At 43.7% G+C, this 11113-nt stretch overlaps 1 protein-coding gene across 1 annotated transcript in view; it reads right to left on the bottom strand.

Annotated features, from left to right (window-relative positions):
* Positions 1 to 11113, bottom strand: part of scp2a (sterol carrier protein 2a) — a 108790-nt gene continuing 97677 nt past the window's right edge. The window contains 3 exon segments of the mRNA XM_038794372.1: positions 1 to 621; positions 4330 to 4364; positions 4367 to 4408. Of these exon segments, the coding sequence (XP_038650300.1) occupies positions 526 to 621; positions 4330 to 4364; positions 4367 to 4408 (173 nt within the window). The 3' untranslated portion in view covers positions 1 to 525.

Genomic DNA, 11113 nt, shown 5'->3' with positions numbered 1-11113 from the left:
TTAACAAAGAGATAAAACAGGATTTATTTTCATTCTTTTACTCTGGATGCTACAACATCTAGCATATAAATCCTGAAAAGTTATTGGTTAAGGAATTGCAAAGGCGATAATTCAAAGAACTCGCTAGTAAGGCAAATTTAAAAAGTGTTTTTCATGTAAATTAAAGTCAGACAGCTGGATCCATCAAGAACCTAACATTCAATGGTTGTATTCATTCAATGCAGATATATAGCTAGTAATAAAGCATTTTACAAAATATATTCAAGGTTACATTTACATCATTTTCAGAAACAGACTGAATCAGTTCGAATATAACTAATTGAATTTTTCTTAAATTTGCTCAGCAAGATACCAGTGTTACAAACTTCAAGTGTAATTAGAAAGTATTGGAAATTATTCCAGATTGTTTCAAACATGAAGATAGTGGCTCCTAACGTCCTCTCTGGCACCCTGCCACTCACATGTCACGTGATCAGAGGCTGGTGCTCTGTCCAGATAGTTGAAAAGATCACCTGGGATGAACCCTCACAGTTTGGCTTTGCCAGGCTGAAGCTGTAGACTCTGAAGTTTCATGGCCAGGCCCATATTACCAGCAATTTTCAGTTTCCCCTGAAAGAAGGCCTACACAGAAAGATCATTAAAAAAAAAACAAAATTGTTCTCCACTGTTATACAAGTCATTGCATTCCAATGAAACGCCTCCCAACTTTTTTTTTCAAAACTCCTTTTATTTTATGGATTTTCAATTTAGGGAGAGATTAGCTACAAAGTAAAGATCAATAATTGCTTTACTATCTTGATGCATCAATGTTATTTCCATTTCTCATCCTAACTGTCCCGTGGTCGTATTGAATGAGATAACTTCCACCTGCCTTCCTTTTAAATTTAGATTTAATGAATGCGGTAATACATGACTTGGTTTCAAAAATTTAAAGAACAATCTAATCATTGTTATGTTATGTATTATTTTGTTAAGAATGGGGTTAGGCAATTCTTTTGATTAAATGACTATTTCAATTGAATCTGCATAAATTTGAAAATCCTCTTGTCAGAATACTGGAAGAATTATTTTATGATCTAAACTGAAAAGAAAAACAGTGCAGGTTTCATCACAACTGGGAAAAGTTAGACATGTAATAGGTTTGGATCAAATGAAAAGGAGGAGGGTGGGAGAGGAACAAAATAAAATGTTGGTGGTAAATTGGAAGGCCGGACAGAAATGACAAAAGATTTCATGGTCGTGCTCAAGTAAAGAAGCAAAGGATAATGCCTGGAGGATAAATCAAAATGGAAAATGCTGGAAACACTCAGCAGGTCAGAAAACACCTACGGAGAGAAACACAGGTTCACATTTCAGATCAATGACCTTTCAATAGAACGGAGGAAAGATAGAAATGTAATAGGTTTTAAAGGGAGGAGGGACCCATTAAGAATAAACGGGAAGTTCTATGATAGGGTGGAGGGCAGGAGATTAAATATGAAATGTTTTTGGTACAAAAGCCAAAGGGAGTGGTAACGGGTGAAGTAAGGAACCAAAAGATGTGTTGTGTGAATGTCTGGATTGCAATTGTCAGAACGCAAAGTTAAGGAATAAAGAAACTAGCAAAAGCAAATCAAACCAACAAATAAAAAAAAGTCTGCAGCGTCCCGAGTCGAAAGATGAGGTGCTGTTCCTCAAACTAGCATTGAGCTTCACTGGAATACTAGTGAAGGCCAAGGACAATCAGAAATGGAGCAATTTGGAGAATTGAATTGACAAGCAGCTGGAAGCTCATGGTCATACTTAAGGAATGAAAGGAGGCGCTTGGCAAAGCAGTCACCCAATCTGCATTTAGTCTCCCAATAGAGGAGAGGCCAATTGATGAGCAGCAAATACAGTATACTGAATTGAACGAAGTGCAAAGTAAATAGCTAGGTTTTTGACCCAGCAACATTGGTGGAACATGTATTCAAAATCAGGACAGTATGTGGCTTGGAGGGGAATGTGTAGGTGGTCATGTTACCGTGTGTTTATGGCCCTTGTCCTTTTAGATGGCAGAGGTTACAGGTTTGGAAGAAGTGATCGAAGGAGCCTTGTTGAGTTGCAGTCGTGAGTTGCAGAATAATGTTCAATGTGAGAACAAGCTCAGCCGGACAGAGGAGGGGCTGGTGGATGAAGATTTGTTGAGTCTCTTTTCAAGGAAGGAGTGGAGAGCTCTCACGCCTTGCATATCAGGAATGGAAGCACAAAAGGATTGGACAACCATGGTGAAACGGAGACAGTTAGGACCACAAAACTGGAACATGTTAAAAAGTAAAGGTTTTCACAATGTTTGACTTGGCTGTTGTTACAGTTTTAAGAAAGACGTACATTAATACAGCATCTTGAAGTGTTGTGGCTATATTACGTAGACTAATATGACAGCCAGTTTGCAAATGGCGTAGTCTCACAAACAGAAAATTAGTCATTAGTTAATTTCTCGTTGTGGTATTGGCTGAGGAAAGAATGTTGACCAGGACTTTGGAAAAACTCCCTGCACTCCCCAAATAGTGCCCTGGAATATGTTTCGTCCACTTTAACAGGTAGAGCCTTGGTTTAAAGTCTCAACCAAAACACAGCTAAGAATGGAGCTCCTCCAAATATTGAAGTATTAATCCAAATTATAGCTCAAATTCTGGAGCTTGAAACCGTAAATTCTTGACTCAAGAAGCAAGAATTCTACCTCCAGTTCCTATGTGCCTCAAACTATTTATTTTGCACCACTGGTTTGTCCCTATGATGTCACCAATGGTGTCTCTCATTTACTCCAAGTTTTTGTCGAGATTTTCCAATTTATGTTTTTCATACTGCTGATGGGAAGTAGAACATCAGCTAGTCGGGCTGTACCTGATCTGGTGAGTACTCAACATTGGCACAGGGAGCCCCCCCCCCCCCCCCCCGGACAGCCTCCACGCCTCGCAGGATTCACTGAAGATCCGCGAGATGTCGGAGTTGGAACTCCGCTTCAAATGGGCGTGACCAAACGCCACTCCTGGAAGTGAGTCGTAAACCTACTTACGACCTACGCACCTGGGAGACACCGGCCTCCATCAATTCACCAGCCTCCCCAGGGAGGTTTCAGCTGGGCGCCGATCGGTGCTGGTCCACATAAACGTAAACCAGATGGAGCGGCACCCAGAGGGGTCTCCTGGGCCATTGGAGACTTTTTTGGGTGGTCAGGCTAAGTGCAGGGTGACCCCCTGGCTCTCCCCCTGGAACGTGGACACTTTGTCACTGCCCAGCTGGCAGCTTGGCACTGCCACTCTGACACTGCTAAGGTGTCCGGATGGAACTACCAAGCTGGCTGGAGCACTGCCTGGGTACCTGGATGGCAGTGCAAGGGTCAGAGGCCAAGGGGGGGGGGGGGGCATGCCCATGATATGAGGGTGGAGGGGGGTTTGAAGGGTGGAGGAGTGCAAGGGGCCTCTGGGAGGTTGGAGGAATCATGGGTGGGGGTCCTAGAAGGGAGGGTATGCTGTAAGGGGGATTGGGGGGGGGGGTCCTGAAGAGGAGGGACCCCCAGGGCCACCATTGTGGGGTGTCCTCATTGGAGGGGGGGGGGGGTAGTGTCCATGTGTGTAGGGGGTGACACTGCCCATGGGTGGGGGGTGAAGCTCACTGAGTGATCGGGCACCTTTTCAAAATGGTGGCCTGATCTCTGAGTTGAGCCCCCCAGTGCTAACACAAATTCTAAGTGTGGGCTAAACTGGTGAGAAACTGCCCTGGGCCCAAAACAGTGACTAAGTGTCATTGAATAGCGGTGGGGAACTCGCCGGCCGAAAACCCACCACATGAACTTGAACTTATAAATCTTTAGGGAGAGTCACACCCAAGATGTTTTCTTCGGTTGGGAGCGGAGGTGGTACTAGTCCCCATTTTCCTTCATTTGAGAGAGGATGGGCTCTTTGCCAAGATTTATTAATTTCATTTTTATTTAAATAAATTTAAAGTGCACATTTGTTTTCCCCAATTAAGGGGCAATGTTTATCAATTTCAAGGAAGTAACTATTCCAAGTGTGTATCCAGTCCCTTCAAGTGGCTTTGATGCAAATGAATTGCTGCAATAAAAGGTAAACTCAATGGAATGTATTTTTCCAGCAAAGTGTATCATCATGTATGTTTAAGGAGTTTGATGCTGTGTCTGCATTTTATTTCCATTATTCAGCTTGCTGCAACAGGTGTTAAAAACACCATTCTGGAATGTAGGGAAAATACTTTTTGCCAAATAGTCTGCAATTTGAAAAGTAAGCAGTCAATTTAATATGTCCAGCCTTCTATTCCACATTAGATTTTTATATGGAAACTACTCACAGTCTGGGGATTCATCTTGCCAGTCATCAAAGCTACAAATCATCATCAGACATGGTTATGGTGCAGTCAGCTTTCTTCTCTGAATGCAGACACAAATAAAGAGTTAAGTTTCAAGAAAGGAAATCAATTTGCAACATTAATCAAAATAAAGCAGCCAGAGTCCATTCATCTACACATTAAGGGGGAGCAACTCCCTCAATTGTCATAATTATTGATGGTAATAGCTCTACACGAGCACCCAGTACCAAAAGATCCACAATACAATTCCTTCTACCAGACTCAACTGTTTTTTTAAAAAACAGCAACCCTAAAACAGTGGAACAATTTTTCCAATTCCTACACTGAGTGAATCTGCCTATTACTGACAGATTGAGAGATTCCTATGGTAGGCACACTAGTGACAATCCTAACTATCTAAATTCAGTTTACTCGAGACTCTTGCAGCCAGGAGAGACTTATCTTATCAGTCTGGGCAAGATTTGAAAAAGGATAGGCTGGTGTCCAACCCATTCACTAACTCAACCATTCTTTGTTCATGTCTTTGAAATCTTGTAACTGGTGGTCAGAATGGTTTTAGCAGACATTTTGGCTGGGATTCTGCATTCCCCGCCGCCAAGATCGGGAATCCCGATCGGGTGCAGAATGCTGTGGCGGGGCAAAATTAGGACTGTGCTGGGCAGCAAATTAGTCGCGAGCCTCCATGCCTGCCCCACTAGCCATAGCGGGTTTACGGACAACCCAGCTGGGCTTCCCGCCCCAACCCAGCAGGACCATGCAAATAGCTCATTTGGTCTATTTTGCATGTCACTGGCAGACAGGTCGCACCATTCACCAGCTAGTTGGGATGCTCCAGTCCGCCAGCCAAGTGGCCCACTGGTGTGAATTGATGCGAATCCTGAGGCGCAGCCCAAAGAGTGGCAAGGTGATTAGTACCCTCCCAATAAAAAAAGTAAGGTTAAGGGGGGGGGGTTGTTGGGTTACGGGTATAGGGTGGATACGTGGGTTTGGGTAGGGTGATCATTGCTCGGCACAACATCGAGGGCCGAAGGGCCTGTTCTGTGCTGTACTGTTCTATGTTCTAATTGCCGCCAGGGTGCCAAGAGGGTCCTTCATGGGAGGTGGGTGTCAGGAGGGCTTGTGCTGGACGGGAGGGGCTCAGGTCATGGGTCTTCCCTGGGATGAGGTTCCTTTGGTTGTTCTTCAGATCAGCAGCCACTAAACCCATTAAACATTTAGTCAGTATGTAAAAGTTCACGTATTCTCAAAATAAAGTTAAATCTGCCCATATGTACCCCTATACCATTTAGAGTGTCACTCATTAACCCATAAATACACATCCCTAATAATAAAGTGAAAATGTTTTCATCTGCACCCCTAAACTCTTTAAAAAGTCTGTCAGTTTGCCATGTGGGGGGGGGGGGGGGGGGGGGGGGGGGGCTAAGCTAGCAATTAAGGTGCATGGTGCCATGCCTGCAATTCGGAGTGGAGGGGGGCTGCGGCAGCTAGTTGAGATTCGGAATGCCCTTTAACAAGGGCGTTCCAATCTCAAAGGTGCGGGACCCGGTCCGAAAGATCGGTCCCACCCCTCCTCAGTTGCACTGTGGATTCCCAGGGTGCCATTCCATAGCATGGAAAAAACGGGCTGTCAATTTTTATTTCCAAGTGCCATGGAATAGCACGTCGAGGACTCTCCTAGCACCAGCGGAGATCAGTCCCGATTCTCCGTTGGCTGGAGCGCTTAGAACGGAGAATCCCAGACTATGTCTCTAGTGAAGTAATTCATTTCAAAGTAATATATTTCCTTTGAACAAAATTGCTGCGCAGTATTGCAACTTTGATGGTTTCATTTTTGTTATGTAAACACTTTTCTCCAATCTTGTCTTCCCTCTAGCTCAGCATTGATCTCTTTTAGGCGTTTGTCCATAGGCACTGTACCTGTGATTAAGATATTCATCTATACTCAGTGTTGAACAAGAACAGTGACTTTTATGACAGACTAAACCTCCAGCTACAGATGCCTTGGGAGCAGTACAAAAAGAACATTATAATGAACGACTTGTTGACCTCTTTCCAGCATTTTAATATCTGTTAATAGGCTATTACATTCATTAATTGCCTTTTTTAAAATGTGATGAATTTGAACTCTTCAACCTTATCAAGGAGTTTAAGGCTAAGGCTCAGGCCTGGGTTTTCCGCTTATGTTGGGCAGGTTTGGTGACAGGAGTGGAAATGGAAGTCACGTTTCACATCAGTGTAAACGCATGACGAGATTGTCTCCACACCCAGTCAGTGAGGGGGCCATTTCCTGACATTCAACGTTGGGAACCTCATTTGAATACATTTACATGTTATTCCTAGGCCCTTATGCCGGAATCTTCACCCCCGCCGTCAACAAATCCATCCATGGCGGCGTGACGGCAGAACGGCATGAAGCCCGACTGGTCTCCGAAGACGTGCACATGCTGGGCAGACCTCGCAGGGGAGCTCAGGTGAGTGCAGTGCTCTGGGGCAGGGGGTGTGGGTGGGAGAGAAAGAGGGCCATGCCTGGGTACCGCCATGGGATCCTCCGGCACTGTCCTGGAACTGCCCAGGCATCCTTGGCACTGCCTGGGCAACCCCTGGTGCTGCCCGGGAATGGCCCAAGTATTTACAGGGTTAACTGGTTTGGTGGCTGTGCGCTGGAACGGTCTTTAAAAATGGTACCTGATCCTCGCGCTCTAAGCTCTTGGCAGGTCGGGCGAATCAAAGGTCCGTGATACAGCACGGGACCTGTCAATTTAAGTTTTTTTTTAAAGTCCCGGACTGGTGGAGAAAGCACTATTCCCGCCCAACATCAGCCTTTGTCGATTTCTGCAAAAATCTCAGCCTTATCTTTGTCAGTGGCACTCTTGTCTCTTAGTAGAAATGTCAGGAATGCAAACCCCATTCCAGAACTTGAGCACTCCAGACTGACACTCATGTGTGCTACTAAATGCTGCACCGTGGGAATATTGGAAGACCCATTTTTCGGACAGGATGTTAAACTGGGGTCCAATCCGTCCTTTTAAGTGACGTAAAAGGTTCTCAGTACATTCTGAAGAACAGGAGAGTTCCGTTGTGTTCTGGCCAAGATTTATCCCTCAGCCAACAATGCTAGTAGTTTAATTTATCTCAATGCTGTTTGTGGGATCTTGCTGTACATAAATTCCCTGTTGCATTTCCCTTTCATTACGACATTGGTTGCGTAACGGTGATCAACTGTCCTGTACTTTAACTGATTGTCTGTTTTTTTGACTGTTGGCTAAAGAGATGCCTTTGACCCTGAATTTCCAGGACAGCCCTTTGGGAGACTGAGCTCAACAGATAACATGTTGTGCAGCCAGCCTGTCCTTCTTAAAAGCAAGCTGTCCGTCTTAAAGGCAAGCTTCACAGAATAACATTGGTGGAACTTAAATGATGGAAAATCGAACAATAAGGCACAGAGAAGGTTTCAGGGTGACAGATGCAGCATTGACGTATTAATGATGGAGCTGGGCATGCGGATAGATTACAAAGTTCCATTGGATCCAGCGGGCCTTCAAGGATCACCCACAGAAGGAAGTGAGGAAACATGGCCAGGCAGGCCAAATCTTGGTATCTGGACTCAAGGATCTGTCAATAGTGCCATCAGAAATCAAATGCCTCATGCACGTGTTCAAAGTCAGTGAATGCATCTTCGCATGACATCTACCACCACAACACCACGGTAAAGTGTTTTGAATGGGACTTCATATCTGTGAGTCAGCAAGCAGAGAGATAATGATGTTGCTACTCCACAACATAACTTGTAAGTTTTTGTTGCTTTAAACACTCTTTGCCACCCTTCCCCACATTACCATTGCCTCCCCCTTCCCCAACACACATGGCCAGTTCTTATGATCACCAGAACTATAATTTGTCCCCTCCCCCAGATTAGTCACCGGCACCTCACTCCCTCCCAGGTATCATTTTTTTTTATTTCATAAGAGTTGGTCACCTTAGCTACAATAAAAATTTCATTGACTGTGAAACATGAAAAGCACTGTACAATTTTGTCTGCTCTCATTTATTCTCCCTCTTTATTTTCCTGAGCATATCTGGATTTGTACTACTTCGTCTTACAAAAAGGGCTTATCAAGTGTGACTGCCCGTTATGATAAAGTGCGGTGCACCTACCCAGTCATTCTTGAACCAGACCATAGATCTATAAAAGCTTCCAGTAGGAAGCTACTTAGCTCACTGTGCCGTGTTGAATCTGCATTAGAGCAATCAAAAACTAATTCCACTACCCTGCTCTCTGCCTATATCTTCCTCTTCAATTGTTAATCTACTCTGTCATTAAAATAATAAATGCATCTTCCTCAAATACTCATTGTGAAAAAACTTAACACGTGGAAACTTTCTGTCTCAAGAAATTTCTTCTAACTTTTCACTCTGTTACTGACAATTGAAAATTTATGACTCCTGGACAGCGATGCCCCAATTAGAGTCAGCAGTCTTTCCTTATTTATCTTAACAAAACCCTTCTAAATCTCTATTAAATATAGCTTTATCAATTTTCACTCCTTAGAAATAGTTGCAATATCTCAAGTCTTGCTTTATAGCAAACGTTTCTCATACTGGACATCGTCCTCTTGAGTTTTGATAATCAAAATCACTGTTTTTTGACTGCGGCCTTCAAAATAAAACATGTACTCGAGTGAAAGCAAACCCATTTTGTGTAGTCTCATTTTCAAAATTTGAGGAGGAGATACATTTCACATGATCCATTTCACAGAGTGTTTTTTAATTCTCCATTCCTTTTTGATTTGAATTGAGCAGCACGGTTGCACAATGGTTAGCACTTCTGCTTCAGAGCGCCTTGGACCTAGGTTCAATTCCAGTCTTGGGTGACTGTGTGGAGTTTGCATGTTCTCCCTGTGTCTGCATGATTTTCCTCCAGGTGCTCAGGTGTCCTCCCACAGTCCAAATATGTGCAGGTTAGGCAGAGTTAAGGAGATGGGGCGGGGAGTGGGCCTAGGTGGGATGCTTTTGAGAGGGCCAGTGCAGACTCGATGGGTCAAATGGCCTCCTTCTGCACTGTGGGGATTCTATGGGGAAATGGATGGTAACTAATGAAGTGTAATACTCAAAATGTTATCACCGTCTTATCACTTCCAGATCCTGCCCGAGCTGTCTCCAAGACAGATTGTAGTGTCATGCGAATGTCACTTTAAGAAATGTTTGGCTGCTCATGTTACTGCAGTGATGTCAGACTGTGGGTGGAGCTGAGCTCTTGGCTCTGCTTTTTAGTTTCACTTTGAGAAAAGCTTGGGTGTGTCTATGTTTTTTTTTGTTTCGCTTCAGTGTTGGAGCTGAAGCCAGACAAAGCAGGAATAGAATAGAATAGAACAGTACAGCACAGAACAGGCCCTTCGGCCCTCGATGTTGTGCCGAGCCATGATCACCCTACTCAAACACACGTAACCACCCTATACCCGTAACCCAATAACCCCCCCCTTAACCTTACTTTTTAGAACACTACGGGCAATTTAGCATGGCCAATCCACCTAACCCGCACATCTTTGGACTGTGGGAGGAAACCGGAGCACCCGGAGGAAACCCACGCACACACAGGGAGGACGTGCAGACTCCGCACAGACAGTGACCCCAGCCGGAATCGAACCTGGGACCCTGGAGCTGTGAAGCATTTATGCTAACCACCATGCTACCGTGCTGCCCAAAGGAGTTCTGTTGATCTCTCTGCCATGAAAAGACTACCTCTTGATCATCTGGTGAATTCAGAATTATAAATGCCTCAATAGTGAATTTAAACCTGATGTGCTTCTGTTAAAAGGTGTTTATTTTGTCTTCTGGATGTCGTTTGGGAATTTATTACGGATTACTTAGTGTTGTATTCTTTGGAGGTTGTATTTGATTAATGGTTGCGAAGATGTTCACTGTATGTTTTAAAAAGGTTAATTTGAGTTCATAGAATAAACATTGTTTTGCTTTAAAAAATACTTTTTCATTTCTGCTGTACTACGCCTGTAAAGTAGGCCATGTGCTCCCCATACCAAACGAGTAAAAAGTTGTGGCCAGCTGCACTCCATGATGCACTTTGGGGTTCTCTAAACCCTGGCTCATAACAATAGTAACACGAGACTAATGTATCAAACAATCAAATCACACTGAATTTCTTTGGAGGACTATGTGTCTTTAAAACGATGGTTGCTTTAGATCAGAATACATGATATATTAACTCACATCAGTCTGGGCTACGTTTAATGCCAGAAAGGACAGTATGGTAATCTAATATTGAACATTGTGCAAATTTATGATTTGACAAAATTAAAGGAATTGGTGTGTACAGCCTTTCTTTTAATTTACAAGAAGAAAACCCACTGCATTCCCAATATTAGGAACTCCCAAAAGATTGAATTGTGATTCAGCATTGTAACAAGGTTTTAAAAAGGTACATAGTCTTGTTCCAGCAGTATGTTCTAGTTGCCAATAAGTAGCTTGTGATATTCTCCTAGTCCTCCTTGATTAAGAACACAGGTTACACGGAGTATAGTACCAGTTTCCTGTAGTCTCGAATCCCGTAGAATCAGTAATTTTGTATTAAAGACACAATTCCATTTCATGTTCCAAACTTTGGGGGCAGATTTAAGCTTCTGCTGGAATGAGCACCAGTAAACCACACGCTCCCAATTTTGTTTTAGAGATCATAATCCCTACACTGCAGAAGGAGGCCCTTTTGGCCCATCGAGTCTGCACCGGACGCTCTGAAAGAGCACACCACTCA

This window comes from Scyliorhinus canicula, chromosome 4, assembly GCF_902713615.1.
Source record: "Scyliorhinus canicula chromosome 4, sScyCan1.1, whole genome shotgun sequence".
Classification (NCBI taxonomy): domain Eukaryota; kingdom Metazoa; phylum Chordata; class Chondrichthyes; order Carcharhiniformes; family Scyliorhinidae; genus Scyliorhinus; species Scyliorhinus canicula.
This window is presented reverse-complemented; position numbering and strand designations above follow the sequence as displayed.